General features: G+C 40.0%; 5 protein-coding genes across 36 annotated transcripts; 4 read left to right on the forward strand and 1 right to left on the reverse strand.

Annotated features, from left to right (window-relative positions):
* On the reverse strand, positions 1-24922 carry LOC117790263 (modifier of mdg4-like). 27 transcript variants are annotated; one of them, XM_034629644.1, is made up of 7 exons: positions 24782-24922; positions 24257-24524; positions 24046-24185; positions 22807-23662; positions 1579-1761; positions 1061-1203; positions 443-645 (listed from the first exon to the last, which is right to left on the reverse strand). In XM_034629644.1, the coding sequence occupies exons 2-7, from the start codon at positions 24468-24470 to the stop codon at positions 637-639; spliced, it is 1545 nt and encodes a 514-aa protein (XP_034485535.1). In that variant the 5' UTR covers positions 24471-24524; positions 24782-24922; the 3' UTR covers positions 443-636. The 27 variants fall into 27 exon arrangements, with proteins under 27 accessions (XP_034485539.1, XP_034485535.1, XP_034485526.1 ...); XM_034629635.1 differs by having other exon boundaries at positions 978-1203; XM_034629638.1 differs by lacking the exons at positions 443-645; positions 1061-1203; positions 1579-1761 and adding exons at positions 12353-12480; positions 12620-12762; positions 12828-13082.
* LOC117790268 lies at positions 9571-10645 on the forward strand. Its single transcript, XM_034629659.1, has 2 exons — positions 9571-10095; positions 10161-10645. Exons 1-2 carry the CDS (start codon positions 9849-9851, stop codon positions 10313-10315), a joined length of 402 nt encoding a protein of 133 aa, XP_034485550.1. The 5' UTR covers positions 9571-9848; the 3' UTR covers positions 10316-10645.
* On the forward strand, positions 13453-16050 carry LOC117790267. 6 transcript variants are annotated; one of them, XR_004617965.1, is made up of 3 exons: positions 13453-13681; positions 13804-14048; positions 14372-14714. XR_004617965.1 is itself a non-coding variant. In XM_034629657.1 (2 exons), exon 2 carries the CDS (start codon positions 15782-15784, stop codon positions 15986-15988), a length of 207 nt encoding a protein of 68 aa, XP_034485548.1. In that variant the 5' UTR covers positions 15112-15129; positions 15648-15781; the 3' UTR covers positions 15989-16050. The 6 variants fall into 6 exon arrangements, 1 of the variants encoding a protein (XP_034485548.1); XR_004617963.1 differs by lacking the exon at positions 13453-13681 and adding an exon at positions 15648-15733 and having other exon boundaries at positions 13688-14048; positions 14372-14945; XR_004617964.1 differs by lacking the exon at positions 13453-13681 and adding an exon at positions 15250-15336 and having other exon boundaries at positions 13688-14048; positions 14372-14945.
* On the forward strand, positions 16083-16521 carry LOC117790269. Its single transcript, XM_034629660.1, has one exon. It carries the CDS (start codon positions 16107-16109, stop codon positions 16449-16451), a length of 345 nt encoding a protein of 114 aa, XP_034485551.1. The 5' UTR covers positions 16083-16106; the 3' UTR covers positions 16452-16521.
* Positions 16622-17339, forward strand: LOC117790266 (forkhead box protein O). The gene has a single exon (XM_034629656.1). The coding sequence runs from the start codon at positions 16655-16657 to the stop codon at positions 17195-17197; it is 543 nt and encodes a 180-aa protein (XP_034485547.1). The 5' UTR covers positions 16622-16654; the 3' UTR covers positions 17198-17339.
* Positions 24923-25001: the final 79 nt, after the last annotated feature.

Genomic DNA, 25001 nt, shown 5'->3' on the forward strand with positions numbered 1-25001 from the left:
ATACTATATCAGATTTATTATGACTAATGCAAGAATCTACGTTGGATTGAGTTTTCATCTACTTTAAGCTGGGCAACTCTTGCGACTGTTTCTTGGGATCCATTTTGAACTGAGGACCATGATTGTGCAGCTGATTCTTGACTACAAGTTCACCGGTAGTGGAGCAGGTTATAATGCGGGCAGAACAGCGTAGATAACGATTTCGGGCACAGAGCCAATAGGTTTTCGATCCACGACTATTGTTCCGAAAGTATTCAAAGCCACCCATTAATAGCTTTGGTTTTCCTTTGGTGCCCTTCACAATCATGATGCCTTCTTTCCGAACCTGTTCTGCAAAAATAGGAATAAAAGACAGAATAAATTAAATCCAAGATCAAGTAATTGCTTTTAACTAAAATAGCGGGCATGAGCTAATGCATAAGGACCAACAATTTGGTAAACATTTGTTTGCAGTTGTATTTATTAACGCTAAAATTTGAAAGAGTCTAAACTATAAGTTTGTGGCGACAATCCTTCCATCTGTACTATCTGCAGGTAAAAAGACCAATTTATTTGGACTTTATACGCTCATTCTCATCTATTAGAAGATTCTGCTTCTTTATTGTGTGCTGTTTTAAGAAAAATGCGCCACAAGCCTCATATTATCTGGAAATGGGAAATGGAAAATATTAGTGATTAATTTAAATCTTAATAGGTTGACCCTAGTAAGGTTATTGAAAACAAAGCGTCTTCATCAATCAATATATTATTTAACTGTAAAATGTTATGCGTTTAGTCAAAAATAATATTGTTTAATTTTCCGTACGAAGCGCAACAAAAGAAGTATTGTCAGATTAGATTTGCGAGTTGAATAGCCTCTGCCTACTTGTCGAACGATTCAAATTTCATAAATTACATGAATGCCACAAAAAAAAATTTAGGGAAGGTTAGGTTAGAATTTAGGAAAAATTTAGTAAAAGAAAATACAAAATAAATACAGGACTCATTGATGCGAGTGTTTGGCGTATTTAAGCCTATACACCTCCTGGCCGCTTTTGAGCTCGTGCGTTGTGGCCCGCACCTTACAGTTGGCACTACGATATCGAGCACATCGCCAGTTGATGCTGCTCTTAAGCTTGCGATCCATGACGAACTCATGCTTATCTATAAGAAGTTTTCGCTTCTTCTTTCGTGTGCTGGAAAAATGGGCCACAAGCATCAAATCTGAAAGTGAGAAATGCAAAATATTAGTGAAAAAGTCAATATTAATTCGGTTGAACTCTATTATTAAGTGTAACCTAGTGAGATAATTGGTTATTGGGAACAAAGCATATTGGGTCATATCAATCGACATGGTTTTATTTTGTTATTAACACATAGAATAAATTTGAGATCAAAATACATTAAAAGCATTTAACACTACACTGGCTGAGGCAATTAAGGAGGAAAGGGACTCGTCGCAACATTTAACAAATTAATTTTCAATGTATTATGTAACTATTCATGTTGGTTGTGTAATTATGTCCCGTATCTAGAACCTCTCCCGCCTAAGCATTTTTAGCTTCCGTCCATGCTGATCGTGCTTGTGATTATGCTTACAAAAGTGTACGATACTCCCATGTAGAGTATGGATCCTTCCGTGACACTTTAATGCTGTGGTGTATTGGGTGCAGCGCCAATAGGTTTTATGATTGATCGCCTTCTCCCGAACGTAATAAAAGCCATCGTGCAACAACAAAGTCCGGCCCTTCTGACTCACAACATAGCAAAAGTTGCTGATTACTAAAATGAATATAATAAGAGAGAAAAAACGGAACATATTAGATACATTTTGGGGATACTTGTCATTGAGTCCGTGATACACAGACATGGTTTGATCTAAAATTTCATTGATTTAATGTACAATTTAAAACTTTATTCTTAAATATAAATAACTTGTACGCCGTTTTCAACTATACACTTGTATTTCTATGTATATGCCATGCTCTCCTCTACAGAGCATCGTCAGTCAGCTCGTGCAGCTCCTGCACCTCCTCTTGGTGCAAATCGAAGCTGACTCCGCTCTCCATCTCCCGCTCCAGCTTGATCTGTGCCGTATCCTGAACCTGAGTCATTGGTTGCGCCTTGCTGGAGCTGTACTTATTGCGCTTGAGCTCAGCATGCAGATGATCCGCCTTATTGATAATGAACTTGGGTGGGTTCTCCTTGAGCATCGTGATGCGCGCCGGACACTTGAGTTTCTTGGTTGCCATCGAACTGCAGCGCCACAATATCTTCTTTTTGTTCTCACTCATTATAAGAAAACGTATTCCATTGGCCATAATAGCCGGACGACCGCGCAGCGATTGTGTAAAGAAAACGAGCACATCCTCCGGATTGGGAACCTCATCGTTGGGCAGCACAACTGCAAAAGAATTTGTACAAAAAATCGAATTAGAATAAATACAAAATATAAAATTAATAAACAAATATTTGCCAAATGGTCACACGTTATTTGGATATTCCTATTTCACTTTAGTTTCGAGTGGTTTTGTTTTTTTTTTTTTATTTTATTAACAAGCCAAACAATCGTAAGATCACTTAAATTAGATATTGAAGATTTCCGCATCGACCACAAGGGTTTCGGGAACACTTGCCCCGCTGGCAACTCTCGACTTGGTGCCCGCCCTTGACGATGATTGCTGCGGCTGTTTCTTTTTGCGATCCGTCTTGACATGACAATGCTGATGAATCTGACGAAAGTCGTTCGAATCGAATTTGTTCATGCATATCAAGACCGGGCAGCGGGCATGTCGATAATACCAATGACAACGCCAGAAAAAGTTTGTGCGATTCTCATTATTGCGAAAGTATTTCAATCCATCCAACCAGAGCAACTGACCACCACGTTTGGATACGGAGAAGTGTATCTTTGGCTGGCTGCCGCTGTACTGACCATGACCATTAGCTAAATCTGAAAGCAGAACAAAAAGAATTAAACAAAGTTTTTATTAGTGAATGGACACAAGGCTACAAATCACTCGGGATACAGGATTAAAAGGATGCATTTGCTTATATGACACAAACATTGAAAAACCCCTTGACATTTGTAGTACTTTAATACAAAAACCGTTTCCACAAAACTCAACACACTTATTATCTAAACGAAATAAAATATTTAGCTAAATCTCGTGCTAAAATTCGAAGCATTGTTTGGATTTGTACTCATGCAACGGAGGCGGAGATCGCGATGGCGTCGATCTCTGTTGCTCCGGTTGCTCCTGTTGCTGCGTTGCTGGCGCAATTAAAGAAGCTTCTTCCACACGAGGTGGTTGCTCCTTTGCGGCTGTGGACGGCAGCGGTTTGATTTCAATATCATTACTCTCCATGTGTTGATGCTGGTGGCACAATCGGAGTATGAGCGTGGATTCATCGTGGATGGCAATGGCCGGACAACGTTCCTTGTAGTAATTGCGGCATTTCCAATACTGCAAGTGGCCACGTTTCTTATTTCTAAAGAAACGAAAGCCATTGATGACCAGCAGCTTGCCGCCGTTCTTTTTCGAGTCCGCAAAGTCAATGTGAAACGCTGTAATCGGCAAAGAGAGAGAGGCTATAGGTTAGTAAACGTATTTACAAAATTTATAAAAGAAAAAGGTATCATTATACATATTATAATTTCTGCATCAATTAATAAATTCATGTATCTATTCAGAAAAAGCCTAAGTAAATGTAGTTTATTTAGTGTACGCTAGCTAGAACATCTTGGATTCAAAAGTTTGAGCTTAAGCCTAAGCTTATTTCTCGGCTGCCATCGGCTGAAGCCTGCCCTTTCCCATTTCCTTCTTTATGTGTCTAACTGATGCAGCTCCCTCTATGATGGACAGGTGCTCGGATAGAGTGACGCTGCTATGTGGAAACTTTCGTTTGTGATTGTGCTCAAAGTTGCTTTTAATAATCCTTGCCTGCCCCGTACTGTCCAGAGCAGTCACCACACGAGCACGGCACACAGTCACATCCTAAAACAAATAATGACAATTTTAAAGATTTAATAATCAGGGTAAAAGATAAATGAGTATTAAAAGCTGGGACGAACCTTTCGCGAGCATATCCAATAGGTGCGGGAGGGAGAGCTACGATTCTTGACAAACTTCTGATCATTGTACAGGAGAACTGTTCGTCCACGCTGTCCCGTACCAAAGATTGCTGCCTCTGAAATGGTAAATAGCAAACAGTTAACATAAAATTATGAACAAACTTATGTATAACAATTATAAAATTCTAAAATAGCCTCAAGCATAAAGTTAACTAAAGTGGTTGGTTGTGCAAACATTTATTGAAGAATTCAAACTAGTTCAAAGGGCATAGTCTAGGCATGATTGTGAACACCGGAAATAGCCACATAAGTTGGCTTGTTCTTGTTGGTAATCATGTACACATTACACTGCAATCGCTTCTTTTTGCAGACCCAGTAAATGTTTTCTCCGTAAGTGCCGCCACGGCTAAAGCGTTGACCTTCATAGACCAACACATCACCATTAGCTGTGAGCTCATAATGCACACGGTCCCAGTCATCCAAGGTGCGAGTCAACTTTTGTTTGCCAGCCAGGCCAATGCGTATGGTCTGAGGGCCTTTGCCAGCGGTCTTAGGCAAGAAGCTTTCGTTTCCGTAGTCTCCCAGATTGTTGGGATTCAGTTCAGTCAGCGCTGCAACGAGAGTAAGTATCATTAATAAGTAAGTTAAAGAAGAAAAACAACAAATGTATAAAAAAATAAAAAAAATTAAACAGAAAATTACAAGTATTTTTTAAATTTATTTCCATAACTTATAATTATAGGTTAATAAATAAGGTTTTTTTTAGTCATAACGCAGCTAAAAGAAAAGAAAAACAAATAAAAATTCAAATTAATAAGAATTTTAAAAAGATCTGTTGAATTACTCACCTGTTGGTAGATAATTTACAATTCACAGCTTGAGCGAATTTGATGAATTTAACTTTATAAATTTACACTAAGTTCCTTGGGCCTCATTTAGCGGCTTCCCTTACAGTTGTTCCTTATACCTAAGGATGATTGTGCACTCCACTGATGGCATATCGTGCCTGTCCATCAGTTGTGGTGTTTGTAATGATTCTGGCGCGGCATTCTTTGCGCCACTTGCTGCATTTCCAATACACTTTATCCTTGTAGGTGGCATTTCGTAGATAGCGATGTTCTCCACAGTGCAACACACAATTGCCAGCAGGTGTTTTAATAAAGCGTATGTCCTCCATAGTCTTTGTCATACGTGCGCGCTTCATTTCTGATTGTGCAGGTGCCGAGGCTCTCCGCTGACTGTTGATAATCTGAAAGGGCACTAAAAGACCAAAAATAGATGCAGATGATTAGTGGAAATTGATTGTCAAATATTATTCCTATTACATTACAATATAGGATTATATTTTGGACAGTATGTGTATTTAATTATAAACTTCGTGTAAGTCCATTTATTTTATTGTTTAGTTAGTTAGTTTCTTAGCAATTATGAAAAACTATGACTACTGTAGCTGATGCAGATCTTCGATGCTTAAATTAAGCGAGCGCAGCTCGAGTGTCAGATCCTCATCGGTCTCAGTTTTGACGAAGCTGGCCAATCCTTTCGGTGTTTTTATGCCCGTTTTGACCAACGGACTGACAATGGACAGACGCTTTTTGCGATCAATGTTTAGGCAGGTATGATGACAGGATTCGAGCGTAATCTTGTGCACACCCTCGATGACATTAGTGACGACTCTCGCACTGCACTTGGTGCTGCCCTAAAGTGGAAATTCCGAAAATGTTAGAGAGACTTAGTATGGCTTTAATACGAGACCCACCTTTTTGGAGCATATCCAATAAGTTTTGAGGCCGCTGCGTCGATTGCGTACATAGTTGTGTCCATTGAAGGCCAACAGCTTGCAACCACGTTGTCCCTTGACAAATGAGAGCAGAGAATGTTTGATGAAAGTCCTATTTAAATCATCCTTTTCGTCCAGCACATCGCAGTGATCTGTGAATGAGTTAGTCAACAGTTAGAAGTGTGCAGTAAAAGTAAATATTCGATTTTTAAGAATATGAAGAGGACAATTTCACTTGCAACATGTTGTTATCAATAAACATTTATTTTGGTCTATTTGAAAATTGAAAGTTATCCCTAAAACTATACAAGACTAGTATGGCGGATGATTGTGCTGACTGCACTTAATGATCACGTCGTCATCCTGCAATGTGACCACCCGGGCCTTGCATTTGTGGGCTCCCGCACGGGCACAGGACCAATAGGTCTTTCCACCAGCCGCCTTGTTCCTGGTGAACGTGAACTCGCCGATCTTAAGCTTTCGACTGCCACGGAAGCCAGTTATGTAGGAGTAATAGGCCATGCCATCTACGAGAAGCAAAGAGACAATAAGATTATTAGTTATGTTAACCAACAAATGCTGAAAATTATAAGTAATTTAAACAAATATCTTCACATAAATATATATAACAAAATCAGAGCGTAACTATTTTGGATTTTATTTAACATATTGATATTGATGTATTAATGTAAATGGTAGTGATCTTTAAGTGTATGTTTCTTTATATTTACGTATGTACATTTTGCTTAAGGCTAACAAAATCAGGGGCTAGTATCGGTGTTCACTTCGGTTTTCGCCTCGACGAGCTCCACTTTGGTCGCCCTTGCAGCTGCCTCCGCCTCGGCGCGTTGACGCTTCAGCGATCCGTATTTGCGGGCCTTTAAGATGACCTCGTGATTATGTTCGCTGTTGAGTATGGTTAGCGTATCCAATTTGGTTTTGAGACGCGCCCGACAACGCAGCACGGCAAATTGACTGCAACGCCAGTAGGTGACATCCTCCCGTGTGATGTGACGATTGAAGGTGTGCTGTTTCAGCATGATCTGCTTTGTGCCATACTTGCTCACAATAAAGAATGGCGAGTTTGAGTTACTGTCTCCTCCGCTGCGTCGCTGATGGCAGTCCAGATGCATTGCAGCATCGTTACCATCAACGCTGATCTGATAGTCGAACTTGACTGTAATGAGAGAATGTGAAACGGGTTCAGAAAAGTCGGTTAGTCTTGGCTGCAATTGAACATGGGTAATTGGTTTATTTTCGAGGCAGGTGCAGAAATAAAAGACTGGGCATTGCTTTTCATTTGGTTTTCATTCAAGTCAACTAATTACATGAAGTTTCGTTATGGCTATGGCAAGAACACATTAATTATGCTAAAGTTACCCGCGTGTCTAGCTCTTAATATTGGTCGGGATCTTGATCTTGGACTGTTCGCAGTCTGTGGCATGCGTGTTGTACTTGGTTAATCGCGGCCTGCGGCTGAGCTCCACATGCACGTAGAGTGCTCGACAGTTGGGCGTCAGGCAATGGTAATAGGTGCGATATTGCATTGCTCGGATCTTTTTGTAGGATCGACCGTCAATCAAGAGAAACTCGCCATTGGCCGTCCGCTTGAATTTGACGGCTGCAGAATGGGATGATACATGGTATAAGTACAAATTAGGTTGATGGTTAAGATATTTAACTAAATGATGATCTTAGCTTAATTAATTGTTAAGTACACAACTAAATAAACTACAATTAATGCGAAAGTGTGCCGTTTGTTTCCACTTTAATATTGCTGCAATAACATGTCCTTGAGCATTAGCTTGGCGGGCACACAGTTGCCCGTAAAGCGCGGCGGATGATTATGCGGATTCTTGCCCAGCTTTATGCCTCCAGCAAATTTGGTTATAGCTCGTGCCGAGCATTTGTTCTCGGTCGTCCGTTTGCCATTGCCATCCGAGCATATCCAGTTGACGGTGGCCCGAAAGCTGGCCTCCTTTTTATACATATAGCCATTGAATATTAGATTGTATCCCTGCTTCTGGTTGCGCATTAGGAAGTAATCATATTTGTGTATCCAAACATTGGACGGCAGCTCCGTTATGAACTGACCGTTCTGAGCAACAGCTGCAATTAAATAGAAAACAGAAATATTTGCAACATACAATTGGGTATTCATCCTGAGGCCTGCCTATAGTCTTAGCTTAGATTTAAACACAACATTTGGAACAAACAGGATTTTATTGAAATTACATATACATATACAATAAACGTTATAAAATTATATGGATGATTTTGTATGAAAATCAGAGCGTCTTTAATGAATACAAAAGCAAAAAGACTTACCACAACTGTCGCATAATCAAATTAATATCACAATTCATATTAACTGCCATTATTGGCAGAGTTTCTGTTTAGAACACTTTCAGTTGCATCTTTGTATTACTTTTGTCGCCCACACACACACAAAACACAACAGCGCGGTTAAGATCTTGTTTACACCACTCGGCGACTTTGCGCCAATCTTTTTCGATTTTGGCCACATTTATGCACCAGTTTTGTATACATATCACTCGTTTTGCACATTATTAGTCTCAATTATTATGGTTGTTTTCAATAAATTTGTAAATACGAAAATACGCCGTTTGCAAAACCAAGCGAAGCCACCGCGGCGAAAAATCATCAGAACACGGCGAAAATATAACAAGATGGCTGACTTTCGCTGCGCTATTGTGTTGCATATGGCAACGCTGTGGAATCGTATTTAATTGCAGCCATGTGGCAACATTTCATTCGCAAGTACAGTGCTTCTTCTTGTGTTTTTCATTGCAGCGCATATTATTTAATTTTATTTGATTTATTTATTAATAAATTGTCCGTCGTGGCAAAAACTTGGAAACTTGTGTTTTATTTTATTTCATTTTAGTTGTTCATTTATTGAGCACGTGTTTTAACCTGCCGCATTTTGTTTTTACCTCATTTAACTTTACCGCAGTCGCAGCCACATCAACATTGCACGCTCAGGTAATTCCTCCACGTAAACGCGGTCGGCCCAAAACAAAGGTCGAAGATGCGTCGCCCAAACTCAAGCTGCTCGACAAGCTCAAGGCAGCCAGCAAGAATGAATCCGCCAGTAAGCCAGCCGTCTATGCATCCACCACAAAGGGTAAGTCCGATTTTGATTAATCACTTGTTGCATTCTCAATGATTTTAATGGCATTATCTTTTGCGCAGGTGGAGTGAAGCTGGTCTATGAGGGGCATCTATTTAAGTTTTCGTTCCGCAAGGCTGAGTTCTCGGTGTTCCAGTGCTGCTTCCGGGAGCATGGCGAGGAGTGTAAAGTGCGTGTGGTATGCGACCAGAAGAATGTCTTCCCCTTCGATGGAGAACATGTCCACTTCATGCGGGCCAGCGACAAGAGCGTCACTTCATCACAATTTACACCGGCCAAGGGAGCTGTCAGTGATGAGCCGAAAGTAGAACCAAAAGTGGAGATACTAATCCAAAATGCTGAGACAGATGCCGATCCGGACGATCCGGAGGAAGGCCAAGTATTCGAAATTCAAGAAATTGAGGATGTTGTGGAATCGACTAACACGGAAACTGTTCCTGCTGCTATTGCTGATTCAGCTGCAGATGTCGAAAATACCGACAACTCGGCAACATCTCAGCCCGGAATCGATCCCAATGATTTCCGTGAGAAGATTAAGCGTCGTCTACAGAAGGCGCTTCAGAACAAGAAGAAATAACTGCCAACTGGAGACTTCTTTACCGCAGTGCCTCTCAGCACATACATCCATAAAATTTTACATAAAACACATACATAATTACAAACTACTATATTCTTTACTTAATTAATCACAAAAACTTTCAAGGAGTATCCAAATTACTTTAATTTAATTTTTTTGTAATAAAATTGAAATCAATAAAGCCTCGATTCCATATTAAATAACTAGCACGTAAGCTTCATATTCTCTGGTGATCCCGAGAAAAATATTTGCAATCATTTTACTTAAATTTAATTATCTATTAATGCAAACTCACAAATCTGACTCGTTTCTTGCAGTTACCCAACATGTACACAACTGTGGACCACAGACGTTCCTCATCAGTCGGAAGGGTGGAACGCTGTTGACCATTAATAACTTTGTTTATCGATCCAATCTCAAGTTTTACGGCAAAAGCAATGACATATTGTATTGGGAATGTGTACAAAATCGTTCCATGAAATGTCGTAGTCGCCTAAAGACTATCGGAGATGATCTCTACGTAACAAATGGTTTGTCATATCAAAATCACCTGACTACAATAAGTTTTAATGCATTTTCAATATATTTTTAACAGATGTACATAATCATGTGGGCGATACCAAACGAATTGAAGCAGCTAAAGCGGCTGGAATGCTTATACATAAGAAACTGAGCTCCTTAACAGCCGCCGATCGCATACATGGCTGGAATCGGTCTGAGAACAGTGCCGATCCATTGAAAGTTGAATAGACTTAGGATCTTTTTTATTTTAATTTAGTGTAATCTGTTAAAAGTGAGGAATTAGGACAATCGAGTAATACAAACTAAAAGTCAAGTACATGTTGAGATCGCAGTTGGCGATATCAAATTTGGGCTTTTAGCCCATTAGGAAATCTAAAGGTATACAAAATTAAAAATGTTATATTTCTAGATCCTTTGTATAGCATCACGAGTGTTGTTAATAATCATTTCATTGTTAATCAACATGGATCCTTGCAGAAACGGAATTGAGTCCGTAGAGTCGAATCTTAGCTACTATAATTTTTTAAAATAATAAAATCAAGACATATTTTAAGTTAATTAACAGAGAACTGGATCCAAAGACACTTTCTCCGATCTAATCTTTAAATTTTCCATATATGTAGGTAGCTCGTTAGGGTTTGTTTGGTACATTTCTTAAGAGCGTTTCTTCTTGGGATCAACATTCAGATGACTATGCGAGGCGCAGGACAAACGATATTTGATTTTGGAGCCAACTGTAAAGGTGGACGCCCTAGCCTTACATCCTTTGTGATGATGCATGCAACGCCATGATCCAATAAAATCACTCTTTGCATCACTACGGCGATGAGTTATGAACCCAAATTGACCAATTAACAATTTGGGACGCTTAGTATTGGAAGTTTTGAAAACAGCGTCGCCATCGTAACCCTTAGATTTCTTCTTACGACGACCAGATTTACCTAAAAAAGAAACAAAGGTAAGTATTATTTGAAACAATTAATTTAATAAATAAATAATTTAAATAATTCGAAATGAAACAAATAAATAAAGATTTTGTTGAAGAATTTCATATATTTAGACTTTAGAAAAAGTATCATTAGAAACTTACCAAACCTTCGTTTTACATATATGTATTACAAATTAATTATGTACATGTATATTTATTGATAATTGACAGTTGATAGAAAGTATTAAGACTTATGCCAAGTTGCACTTAGGGTAGGTACTCTTGTCCCATAGCCGTGGTCTATGAATGGACTAATAATCCTTGCTAATGTACACAGTACCATGGCTTTGACCCAGAGTCTGAAGCTGAGGCAATTGGTGCAAGGAGTTCTGCTGCCGTTGATGCTGTTGCATCAGAGCCATCATTTGAGGCGCCTGGACAGTCACCGGCATGGACAATGGCATTGCCAGCGGCATGGGCATCGCCAGGTGAGTTGTTGTCGTGGCATAAGACGTGGGTAATGGCAATGGCAGTTGTGCCACACTCGGCTTCTCCTCCATGGTGGCACTTGGTGATGCGGGGATTGTATTTAGTGTTGCGGGCTTGTTGTTGCCATTCGATGTGGCATTCGTATTTCCACTGACGGTGCTTTTGGCCTGACAATACAGTTGACAGAGAGGTAGCAGCTCCTTGTGACGGCGCTTGATGTGGCTAAGAAAGTTGCCAGTGGACTTGGTGGTGCCGGAGATAAGACCGTAACAACTGGTGCAGGTTGCTTGTATGGCGCCGGGTGTCTTCTGATTTGGTTGTATATTCTTGTAGAACTTACCATCTAGAATTTTTGGCAGTGTGAATGGTTTGCGAATGGACATGGAATCATCATCGCTAAGACAGGCGACGGACAAGGCAGCTACAGAAGCATCCGCATCGGTGGGAATCGGTGTTGTGTTCGTCGACGGCTCCATCTTAATATCAACTGAAAGTTAGAGTTGGAATGCATATTAGTAAAGGATACAAAAAGGGGCAGTTAATAGCTAACTTATGTTATAAACAAATGTTGACAAACCATTTTAAATATACATATTTATTGAAATTAAGCCAAGAGAAAAACTAAACTAATATTAGTGAAATTATGATTATTGTAGATCAGTTAAATCGTCTAGTATTTCAACAGAAAAGTCGGGCGAACTGCATTCCTCCGGCTTCACCTCCGGACCGTGAGTGTGCGGGGAGCCAGCGATCCGGAGTGTCACGTCATTGACCTTGGACGTGACCAGTGTGGCACGACAACAATGCTTCACATAGCGGGAACATCGCCAGAATACATTCTTTAGACTCTGACGATTCACCACATATCTATAGCCATTGTAAATCAGCATGATTCGACCACGTTGCGTTGTTGTATACTGAATATTTGTGCTGGTGTTCTTGTCCTCAAAGAGTGCCTTGATGGACTGCATCACTCCTGCAATAATATAGAAATATATATATATGTGAGCTATTAGTATTGCTTGGACACGTTCAGGTTACATTACAGTTTACATTACAAGATTAACTAACAATTTTACTAAAGCTCTTTATTTTGGTCAACAAAGGAAACATACAATTTGGCACATGTGTGTTTTATGCTATTTCTTAATTTCTGAACCAATTGCCTTAATATTGGCCAGTTTGTAATCGATGAACTTCTGAACCGTAGACTCTTCCAGTGTGATGCCGTGTATAGCGAACACCTGGCATACATGAGCTGTAAGATAATTGTAATACATTTGTGAGACGATCTTGCTGAGAATCAATGGTCAATATATATACTTATGATTGCCTGAAATACGCTCCGATCAGATGATGCATTTCCGAACGCTATGCGATTCAGCTCTGCTTTGCCAACGACCAAATCGGCTACACGGGAGGTGTAAATGGCTGGAACGGGAATATAGGCTGCAGCCAGATCTGTCTTGGACACAAACACATTACTGCCGGCAAATAAGGGAATAGTGTCCTCCTTTTTAGCCTCTATTTTTGCATCCGTTTCCTTTTTGATTGTTTCCGTCTTAGGAAGCTTCGATGCTGCAAAGGCACAAATTTATGTTGATTAAAAAGCATTGCATGGGTGTGTGTTTTTTTATTAAATAAAACATAAACCAAATTAAAACACATTTCAGATTTGTGGCAGTTCATTTTATTTTATTCACAATTGTAATCCTATATTTACGAACACGCCGTGTCTGATGGGGTTGCACTTATGCATTTCAGCAGCTAAACACATTACAACGCTAACTATTTATGCATACAAGACACACGCGCAATAATTTAATTTTCAATTTCATAATAAAGATATTTTAAAATTGTCACCAAGCATCAGAAACGTAAAAATTTCTTTGCAAGCAAGCAAGCAACATAAAAATGGTAGCTGTCAGAGTTGCTTTGGATAACCACAGTATGGCAACGCTGGTCATTTGGCAACGCCAACAGTCGCCGAAGTTGAAAAAAAAATGATTTCAACAAATGCAAAGAGAAATTGTTTTTCATTGTTTACGCAAAGTTACTAAAGGATCTAAATTATCAAACGCCTCAGAAATCTAACAAATAATTTGTGAAACTCAATAAAGTGCTGTTGCGGCCATCTAAAAGGCATTTCTTGTGATGTGCGACATGTGTATACAAATGTATGTGCATACATACAAACGTACATATATTTTGTTGTGTTTTTGTTAAATAAAACAAAAGTTTGTGTATAAATTATACAATCAATTCAAGAAATCGGTCTAAAGTGAATAACTATTTGCAGCCCCTAAATATTGCATTGCACAGTCATGTTTTGGTAATCAATAATTCAGTGAGAATCCCACTAACCACAAAATTGTGATCAACCTAAACGTACAATGAAAATTGCGCGAATTTTGTGATGTACGATAATGCTATTGTGTATTAATGCTGTATTTCTAATTGTCCTTTGCTAATACATACTAATCATTAAGCCACAAAGTTTATGTGCACATGGGAATTTCTAAAAACAACATATTCCTCCTCTCTGTAAGTAGACAATAAATCCAATTGAATTGATTTGCAATTTTAACATTTGCTTAATTCAAACAGGTAATTATAAATTTTATTAGGGTATGAAATACTCCTAAGAACAAAGATAATATTTTAATATCATTCTCCTTCTAAAATAGATTTCTAGCAAGTAATTTAATAGATTTGTAAGACGAGTTAAACTTGAAAATAAATAAAATAAAAATTTACTGTAATTGCATAGTATGAATTTTAATCATTGCCAAATCATAGAGAAAACAAGGCATAACAATATAGTCCGGATCGATCTAATCCTTGTCCACAACATTTCTCTTTTGCAGATCCTCTGCTTGGAGAAGGCTTTAAAATACAACTGCCAACATTGAAGCGAAAGGGAAAGAAGCAAAGTTTCGATCATTTGGATGTGTGCTTCACGCGGAGTAATCGTGGCAACAATCTGTTGACCATTAATGGGAAACCCTTCACCTTGAACCGGCGGATTAAGGATGCCTGCTATTGGGAGTGCGTCAAGTTGCGTTGCAAGTACATCAAGTGCACCGCTCGAGTTGTAACCAAATCGAATCAGATCTCAGCGCTGCGTGGACAGCACAATCATCCTTGAAATTTAAATATCATATCAAATTAAATAAATATATACATATATGTTAATGCTTTAATCGTAAATATGTATGCCAGTTTATTTTGTGTGCTTTGTGCCAAGTGTTGACTGAATTAGAGCACTACAATTAATTGTTTATAACATTTTCAGATGACATTTGGCTGCAGCGAAACTATAAGCTGATTGCTAATCGTCGTGGTGGTCAGAATCTCCTGTACAATGGTCATGTGTACACCGTGGAGAGGAAATACCTAACGACCATCAACTGGGTGTGCACCAAGAACAGTAATATGAAAGTACGTTGTCCGGCACGCTGTGTCACCGGTGGCAATCGGAGCATCAAATTGAGTCGTCGCCTCCATAATCATGCTGCCAATCAGTATAAAGTCCACAAGCCAAGCCATCGACAACAGCAACGGCAACGTCAACGTCACAGTTGTCCAGAGCTGTAGTTGTAGCCCGTAATACAAAGATTAGCTTGTAATTGTATATTTATAAGTCGTGTCATCTAGTTATAACTAACACCGATATCTCATATCGCACTCACGCTTCACTAATCCATCCAATTTGTTATATCCTATCTGCTTTATTTGCATGCAGCGTTACGACGCCGCCGGCTCACGTACAGAAGCCGTGGAAGTCATTTGCTAATCGATGGCTTTCGCTTTGTGATTAGCTACCAGCAGCAACAGCGATGCTATCTTAAGTGTTCCAACTTTCGGAGCAAGTGTCGCGCCCGTGCCATACAAAACAAAGTGACCGGTCAGGTGCAACTGCGCAATGGATTACACAATCACACTAAAGATTGACCAAGTCTACACCACACCACACCACAATTCATCTCACTCTTCCTCACCGTGTAAAATAAACAATATTTCGAATGCAAAATTTGGATCGCCTGCTTTTCACTAATCTACTAAGACATTCTCTCATCATTATCCATTTTGCCTTGACCAGTAACAAAAAGCTATTAACTGTATGCCTTCTTGCTCTTTTAGCCGAACGCAAGACGAATCTTGCACAATATGTGCGTTCCAATCGCGGCACGGATTTGGTCTATTACGAGGGCAACACTTACACGCCCAATGAGAAGCTTCGTGAGGGTCAAAAGTCGCGCGACTGGAAGTGTTCCATGTACCACAAGGCCAAGTGTCGTGCCCGGCTGGTGACACGCATCACCAGCCAGGGAGATTTGATACACGTGACGAGCTATCGACACACACATCAATCCATGTACTTGCTGCAGAAGCTGGAGAGTGTGGTTGAGGAGAAGCCATGTTTAGCTAAGAATCCACAATGCACAGCCATACGGCAGATGAAACTGGAGTTGCCCAAATGAGGAGCACATTTTTAATTCATTTACTATACATTTCAAAGCAAATAAAACCAGACTAATGCGCACTTTTGTTTTGATTTCTTTGACAAGCTCTGATAAGGCGTATTATCCATACTAACATATGTTCTCTGACTTCACAGATTCATCTGATGAATATCTGATAGTGGACTCTGTGGTGAATGCGGATGGCAAGTGCTCGACGTCCAAGTGTCCCAAGTTACGCTTCTTTAAGGGACAGCGAAAGTCGGTGCAGTTGGTTTACAGTCAATATGCGTATGCCAAGAACAAGGAGCACGGTCCGACCATCTACTGGAATTGTCGCGTTCGGCGCACAGGAGTGCCTCCTTGCAGCGCAAGACTCTCAACGAGAAGACTGGCAAATGGTAGATACAAAGTCTGGCTAACTCGGCCCGAGCACAATCATGCACCGTCCAAGCGGATTGCACGCATGCTGAAGGATATTTGACATTAGTCAATTTATAGTTTAGTGTTTAAGATGAAAATATATAAGGCGCCTCGAGGCGTACAGTATTAAACCGACTTTTTGATCCTCTGTAGTTAATAGTTGAGTGTACTTTTCGATTATGCTTAGATTTACTAATTGAATTCTTGTTTTATTTGCACACAGAAAACAGCATTGCTATATACACGGCCACATCACGCGGTCGGATGCAGCTCATCTATGGTGGCCAGCCATTCATCTTTGAGAAAACCCTGAAGCTATCGACGGGCGAGGAGAAACGTTATTGGCGTTGCAATCAGTGGTGGAATCAGAAGTGTCGCTCCCGTGTTTTTACAATCAATGATATTGTTTGTCCCTTGAACCGTTTCCACACGCACGAGGAGATTGTGCGGCGCAAGAAACGAGTACGTCGAGTGCCTGTGCCTGATGCCAATGCCACTACCAATGCTAATACCAATGCCAATGCCAAAATGTATAAAACAACACGGCAACAACAACAGCAAACACAGCAGCAACACGATCAGCAACAGCAACAACAACAGCAGCAGCAGCATCACCAACACCTCCACCAACAGCAGCAATTAGCTAGCGATGCTATGCTGACCACCACGCTGACGGATGAATCCTCGGCCACCATCGATGTCAATGAGCTGGGGATGCATTTAAAGTACGAGGAGATTGTGGCCGATGTGACGGGCATTGTGGGTGCAACACACTCTCATGCGCGGGTCCTAAGCCGCAAGAAGTGAGCTTAAAGGACATACTTATAGTTTATATTTTTATTTTTAATATAATATAATTAATTAAACATTCAGCTTATATGGTAGACACCCCAATTATTCAAGTATGCAATTTCAATAAACTTAAAAAAGGCTTCAACAGCGCAAGCGATTCGATTGATTCTATCAAATCCAATAAACCTGGATAAATTGCCAGCACTTTGCTAATCTGTTTAGTTCATGTATTCTCATTGCAGATCCGCCGTATTATTTCACCAAGGGCCAACGTAAATCAATAAAACTAAACTATGATGGTCACAGCTTTGTCAAGTTTATGGAGAACAGTCGTGGCACTAAATGGATCTGTGCTACACGATCCACAACCAAGTGCAGGGCTCGTGTTCGCACCAAAGATAATACTATAGAGATACTACATGGACCACATAATCATGAAAAGATTAAGCGACGACGTGAACGCTCCAAGCAGACATGAATAATAACTAAGAACTGGAATGGCTAATACATAAAGCTATTGCCCTTGGTTTTTTTTTTTGGTAGTTATTAAAAGCAGTTATTAATGCTAAAACAAATATCGTTGCCGCTAAATTCGGTATGTTGTATATTATTAAAAAACGAAAATGTATTAACAGATATATATTTATGTATATCTATGGCTAAGGCTCCGGTATTATTCCCTGATTAAAAGATTAAGTCCAATGCAAATAAAACTTTATTTTTTTTTTTCCAAAATAGAACATATAATATAAAAATGATATTCAGGTGTGTCACAGTAAATACTAGTGAAATTTGGCGAATCCCGCTGTGGCGGAAAACTCGAGATTTAAACTATCGATCATTAAACTCAGAAAGGATTCAGTTGTGCTCAGAAAGTTTAGAAGCCACTTCAACTTGGGTCTCAACACTCTAATTGAGTAATGATTTTGAGTTTAAACTTTGTTAGATGGAATTTCTGTGACACTCCGAATTTGACAAGTATAGCAAGTATTCTCTTAAATCTTAGACCAGTTAAATAAGAAAATATATATTTTTTTATATACGAAATATTCTTCACTTCATTCATCTTAATCATTTTTCATTCATGTATAATCATCCCTTTGTAGAGAATCTTTCTCATGAAGTTCTTTTCTAATGAAGATCTTCAAAACAAGACTCGCACATCCAATTGCTCCCAGGACAAGAGTCACAGCACGTGGTTAGACGTTCCAGATTGGATTTTCCGTTCTTGAGGCAAGTCACACACTTGCCTTTCATGCGCGGCACGCCAACATGCACAAAATTGTGATTGTTGGCCGATGTGCGCAATATATTTTCCGGATTACTTAGATTCAGTTTTGCCCGCACGGGTTCTATTTTGGGCACGACAGGTGCTATGCTCGGGGATCGGGAAATGGAGGTAATGGCTCGCCTTACGTTTTTAACGGCGGGATCAACAGAGCGCAATGGCGGAGTGTGTTTGATTGTTATCCTCGACACGGATTGCAAATTCCGACGTTGAATTGAAGGAGAAATTCGGACTCCGGGTATCAATTTAAAACCTGAAAGAGACAATTGTAAACTATCAGCAATATATAAAATTAAGATTAAGATTAGCTAGAGAAAGACTGGTTTTGTGTTAGATAAAACATTTATTCAATGAGACAATGAGACTACAAGCACGGGCCTTTCTTCGGATGCCCCAAACACTGCTTTTCATTCATCTAGTCGATGTGGTCTTAAATTATTCGCTTAGAAGTACTCTTAGCCGTAGTTCCAGTCAATGAGTTCGATTCGATCTGCAAGAAAAATGATAGAAATATGTAAGTTGATGATCAACATAAATTATTAAAAGATAATTACAATTAAAGTGTTGTGAATAAACATTTCAAATGTTTAACAGCCTCTATTTTGATTAGTGTTGCTCTCGTTATTATAAATGCGGGGCACAAATGTTTTAATCGGCGTGAGCTGTTTATGGTTGTGAACTCCACGTTGTCCCACTATCGCCTTCTGCTTGGTGGTTAAAGCCGCAGGACATCTTAGTTTTTTGTATGATGTACAACGCCAAAACTCCGCACACTTGGCCGCATTCCTCGAGTGGCAGCTGTAGGCGTAGCCTTGATGGACCAGTTGACCACGATAATTGTACTGGAGCACTAAAAAAAAATGCAAACATTGATTAGATTGGAGAATAAGTTAAATGTAAATTGGACTTACAAGTTAAATAGTATAGCAGGTACTGTGATAGACATGATTTGATCTATAAAATCTACAACTTGTCAGCTAATTTGCTTGCCTTTATTCGACTTATGTACTTAGAAACTAAATTGCACTCTCAATCTAAGAACAGATCACGCCCTAATCATGGATCAGCATTAGGGATGCATGCATCAGCTCGTGCTCCGTCAGCTGTAACGTGGCCGCTTCGCTGGCCAGTAAATGATGCTGATGCTCCGTTTGGACCATCACCTCCTGCTTTGGATCCTGCTGGAACTGTGTAATACTGTGCAACCGGCCCAGTTTGCCGCGACCCGTGCTAACCGCCGCCAGACGATTGCGTTGAATTATTTTCTCAATTTTTTCAGTATGCGGCGGATGATTGTGGAGTCCACCTGTTATGCTCTTTAGCTTCCCATATTCGAGTACACAGCGAGAGCGACATCGCTGTTCGTGCACCTTCTTGGAATAGTTATGGCATCGCCAATACTCCTTGTTGTTTTTCCGGCTATGACAGTTGTACATGTAGCCATTCAGTACCAGGCAGGGAGTGGACCATGGACTCTCAATAAAAAGAAGTTCGCTGCCATCTGAGGAATAAAAGAGGATTTAATATTAGTGATGAATGCTTCTACATATGCTACAATTCGGGTTGCTTATATCTTAATAGAAATGTGCCTAGTTGCATTGTTTTGGTTTCAAATTTATTGGACATGGTTAGACATGGATACATGTAATAAAATGCCAGTTCAATGATTGTTTGATTTTTATGAATAATGTGAACTTAAGGTTATTAAACATCTAGTGTGGTTTGCTCTTCTGGGACAGTCGCTTGACCGGCTTCATTTGCACAACTTGCTCAATGATTTCCTCGTCTGCATCGTCCACCAATGCCTGCATTTCAATTTCCGTAGCCTCCGATGCGGGCACAAACAGCTTGCACTCTTTGCCATCTTTGGCGGTCATGATGCTGATGTTGCTGCTGCTTAGGTATTGCGATATCTTTGGATTTGATGTACATATCTCGATGTACTCTTCGAGTTCCTCCTCTACACTATACAGCTGACGTTGTCCGATTCGTGTGGCATGCGATTCATGATTGTGCTCACGACGTGCGTCCAAAAACTCGCCGCTTCTTGTGATGACGACCGCCTTGCAGCGTAGCTTAAGCACATCGACGCAGCGCCAAGTCGTCTGTCCGTTGGCCTGGGTAAGCTTCTTGTTGTATATGTAATCCTTGTAGACCAACTGGGCGTTCTTCTTCTGGCTGCGTATAAACTTGATTTCGTCATCTACGGATTGCGAAAATGTCCAGAGTCGTAGGGCAACAGAAAGTGATAAGAATGGAGAAGTGAGTAAATTGAGGCCTAGTCTACGGACAAGTTACTAAAAGTATTGACTTAGATGCTACATTTCAATTCAGTGAAATAAAACAACGCACATTAAACATTGGCTTTAAGCATTTTATTGACAAAAAAGAACCGCGTAAACAACCCCAATATGATTTATTGTTGTAGAACTTCATTTAATTGTATGTACATATTCTTATGTACATATGTATGCAAACAGACTGTCACTTCCAATTGATGTCCAAGGGCGATGAAAATTAATTGATTTGATAGAGTAGACCTACAAATTCTTAAAACAAGAATATTTTTTTCACATATGTATAATACTCGAAATACAAATTATAAAAAAAATCACGGAAAACGCAAAATTTAATTTTACGTACGGAGCTCGATATAGAAGACACTGTCATCACTTTAATAAACATACTACCATACGCGAGGCACTTTACATTTGTATTAATATTAACAATGCACTGAACAATTTGAGTGAACACATATATAGAGAAAATAAATTAACGAACCAATAAAAAATTTCTATGTAGCTTGATTTCCAAAGCATTATTGTAGCGTTGCCACATTTCATTAACGCAGCGTTGCATTCTTCTACGCGTTGGGGATTTCAATGATCTGGCAACACTGCACTATGGCGTTTTATACGAAAATATACGCATTTATTAAAATTCACAAGTTTTACACTATAAAAAATAATCTATTACACGTTTTTATTGAATATATTTTAGATTAATTTAGGCAAATACAACTTTGTGTACAAAATTCCCACATACCAGCCTGTTTACGCACACGCTTGGTATATTCCAAAGAGCACACATTTACATGCGCACCACTATTTCGCTCATATTCTATAGGTCAAAAAAGCCAATTTGAAGAAACAAAGAAAAGGTTAATCCCCTTAACAGCCAAATTGGCAACAGTGATATTTGTACACGTACTGAACCATTCGTATACCTAGTCAATAGTCATGAAATTGGAGAATTCATAGCCAACTTTCGTTAGAAAAATTCGTGAATGAGTATGCACACAATCGAAACAAATTCATGAAAACATTTCTCGACTCCAATTGACGACACAGCTGCTCTACGCGAAATCGGCACAATTTGGCATCACTTTCACCCCCTACCCTTAGATAACATCTACGAACTGATTTAGTGTATTCTTGGATTTAAGATTCGGCAATTATGCCGTTGCTCGATGCACTGATAACAAGCTTTTATGTTGCATCAGGCAATCGTAGCAACATCTCATCACAACCAAAACGGCTACATGTAGACCAGTGTGGCAACTTTGTCGATACATTTTTTGAACTAGGTGGCAAGGTTGTGCCATTATGCATCTATCGAAGACACCCCCATCGGCAGGCCAACTTAGTTTTCTCTGAAATTTTAAAATATGCTATGCAATACAGAAGTTTGTTACCTTTAATAATAGAGTACCTTCTTTGTAGCTTCATCCACGTCTCCAGCTGCATTTACATTGAAAGGAGTATGGTCTTCAGATTTCCTTGTGTCAGCCAGTTAGTCCATGTCGTTCCAGTGGTCACAGTTTTTATTCAACACTCTACTTACCATTTCAACAATAAATATTCGTTTTAACGCGAGAGCAGCCGTCTAAGCATCATTGTGCTTTTGTCAGCCGCTCAGCCAAATACTCTTGCGAATTAAAAATAGAGCAGAGGCCATAGTCTTAAATTTACTAATGGCTATTAAAGCAGCTCTTAAATGTGCATTGCAGTTACAAATGTTGTTTGAAGTAGAAGCGATGATATCGCAGTGAATAAATGATTAAAGCAGATTTAAGCGCTCTTTACAACCAAGGGGAAGTCTATTCGAATTGCGAGCTGCGCCTCAGGTGGTCAGTCTCAAAGAAATTACTTGTTTCCATTAACGTTAACAACGTTAACAATATGAAAGGATTTTAAACACACCCAAATCCGGACGCAATTCGCAGTCGAATGCCTTTTTTAAAACTAGCTTATTCTAGTGACAAATAGCCGATCCAATGGACACGATGCATCATTTGATGTCGGTCGATGGATCAGCATATTAAAATTCAACCAACCTTGAGCCTCTGTGTTGCCTTGATCCGCGCCGGTGTCGACAAACGATGTATCGCTGTAGCTCTGGGATTGCTGTTTGACCACGGCTTTCGATGTTGTTGCTGCGACATTGCCACTTGTATTGCCAGCGGTTTGGGCGCCGGCATCTTCATTTTCCGTAAAGTAGCTATCATCGTAGCGCATGTCACCGTAGGTATCATCCTCTACGTAGGTCGTATCGCCATCTCCAGCAACTTCGGCTTGCTCTTCACTATAGTCCGGTTCCGATTTTGTGGGCAATTCCATGGGGAGATCAATGTATTCAGTTTCCTCTTGAGCGGCCGCCTGCTGCTGCTGTTGTTGTGCTTGTTGACGTACTTGATGCACTTTTGTGTCACTGGGCACAACTGTCGTCTGCACGGTAATCTGTTGAGGAGCAAGCTGAGTTGTTGTCGTGGTCGCAGTCTCCGTTGTCGGTTCCAAGGGGTCAATTACGGTGGCGGTGGTCGTCTTCGAGCGCTTAACGGCACCACTGCCAACCATGGAGCTGCGCTGAGCCGTGCGTTTGTTTGTCGACACCAGCGTTGCTGTTGTTGTTGTGGCGGTCTGCAACTGCTGCGTTTGAATGTGTTGTGGCTGCTGCTGTTGTTGTACAATGGTGGCTTGAGGTGCGGCTGTAGTCTGTATGACAATTTGTGTGGTGCCCTTGTCATCGCCGAGCACATCATCAACGGTCTCAATCTTATAGCGTGTCGATGCGCGCGGTTGTTGACGCTGCACACGCTGGGCTGGGACTTGCTGATGTTGTTGTTGTTGTTGTACATGAGGTGCAGCTGGTGGGGGTGTGGGTTCCTGTGGAGGTTGCGGCGTAGGATCATTCTGAAAAACAAGTCACAATATTGTATGTTTATTTTGTTGATAGACAACCTGGCTCAATTTGAAAAACAAAACAACCACCAAAGCGCGCGCATTACAGCTGCTTATGGCTGAAAGAGTGAAGGAGACAACTATAGTTACCCCACTGCTATCAACCTTGTGCCATCTCTATTGCACGCACACGTTTGTGCGTGTGTTAGTAGCGTGCAATTCGAGATACTTCTCTGTTGCTCGGGTACAGTACAGTCAGGCCAGCTCTTATACAGACAAATATCGTGTGTGTGTGCGTGAGATTGTTTGTATGTATTGCGCGCGAAAGGCGCTTGGCGTTGTTCTCTTTCGTTTGGCTATGTATGTATGTATGTATGTTTTTTTTTTCTACTCACATCTGTCAGCCCCTTGATTTGCAGGGACTCCGCTGTGCTTATGAACGCTGGGAGTGCATCTTGTTTAACGTTAACTTCCCCACAATACATAAACTGGATCAGGTCCTTCAAAGCCGAATGGCTAACGTTATTCAAAAACACTAAAAATATACAATAAAACAAATTAAAACGTTGATACTTGCTTGGCAACCCATTTATAGTTGACACTTACCAATGGCGTGGGTATTCGATGGCATTTGCGTAAACATTTTGCGGAAAAAGGGCGAACAGACGGACAACACCAAACGGTGCGCCTTTACAATTTGCCCCTCCGCGGCCAACGATACATCCACCAGATCTCCACGACATAATGATTCGTGAAAGCCAGCCGACAGATTTGTGTTGAAATTATTCCAGCACAAACTGAATTGCTCGTCGTCCGCCATCTTGGACGAGCGTACAAATCAATAGAATTTTCTGTATCTGCTTTGTTGTGTGTGCTGCAGCAAAAAGAGAAATGCATCAATTAGTTGAAATTTGTTAAATATATCTGCATGCAATCTTATTGCGGTAAGTCATTTGTTTACAACTGTCAATTCACTTCAAAAATGCAAACGCATACAAAAAATATAAAAGAAAAAAAACTGGGAAATTTTCACGCGTGTATGGGCAACAAAAGTTGCGATTTTTGGCAAATAAATTGTAGACAACAACATTGATTGTTAGCAAACACTATTATAGAATTAGAACAACTTACCTCTTTAGATATATTTCTTAAAATGAAATACTTATTTATTGCACAGAAAAAAATTAATTACTTTATCTGCGCTCATGTAGCGCAGACTGCGTCCAACCTTTTCAACGAGTACAACGAAATAAATGTATACTAGTTATCGACGAACGATACTTTTATACTGGTTAGGGATGCTTATACGCAGTCGATATATCGTTACTCGCAGTAAAAGCGATATTTTTGA

The sequence above is a fragment of the Drosophila innubila genome (genome assembly GCF_004354385.1).
Source record: "Drosophila innubila isolate TH190305 chromosome 3R unlocalized genomic scaffold, UK_Dinn_1.0 2_E_3R, whole genome shotgun sequence".
NCBI classification, from domain to species: domain Eukaryota; kingdom Metazoa; phylum Arthropoda; class Insecta; order Diptera; family Drosophilidae; genus Drosophila; species Drosophila innubila.

What these genes read in the sequence shown, in the direction of transcription:
- LOC117790268 (XM_034629659.1), top strand. Translation starts at nt 9,849, where the DNA reads ATGCAAACTCACAAATCTGACTCGTTTCTTGCAGTTACCCAACATGTA. An exon ending in TGATCTCTACGTAACAAATG is followed by an intron (nt 10,096 to 10,160) that starts GTTTGTCATATC and finishes TATTTTTAACAG; the next exon opens with ATGTACATAATCATGTGGGC.
- LOC117790267 (XM_034629657.1), top strand. Translation starts at nt 15,782, where the DNA reads ATGTACCACAAGGCCAAGTGTCGTGCCCGGCTGGTGACACGCATCACC.
- LOC117790269 (XM_034629660.1), top strand. Translation starts at nt 16,107, where the DNA reads ATGTTCTCTGACTTCACAGATTCATCTGATGAATATCTGATAGTGGAC.
- LOC117790266 (XM_034629656.1), top strand. Translation starts at nt 16,655, where the DNA reads ATGCAGCTCATCTATGGTGGCCAGCCATTCATCTTTGAGAAAACCCTG.
- LOC117790263 (XM_034629627.1), bottom strand. Translation starts at nt 24,470, where the DNA reads ATGGCGGACGACGAGCAATTCAGTTTGTGCTGGAATAATTTCAACACA. An exon ending in AAATCAAGGGGCTGACAGAT is followed by an intron (nt 23,663 to 24,045) that starts GTGAGTAGAAAA and finishes CTTGTTTTTCAG; the next exon opens with AATGATCCTACGCCGCAACC. An exon ending in AGGCAACACAGAGGCTCAAG is followed by an intron (nt 11,992 to 22,806) that starts GTTGGTTGAATT and finishes TCTAACTTTCAG; the next exon opens with TTGATATTAAGATGGAGCCG.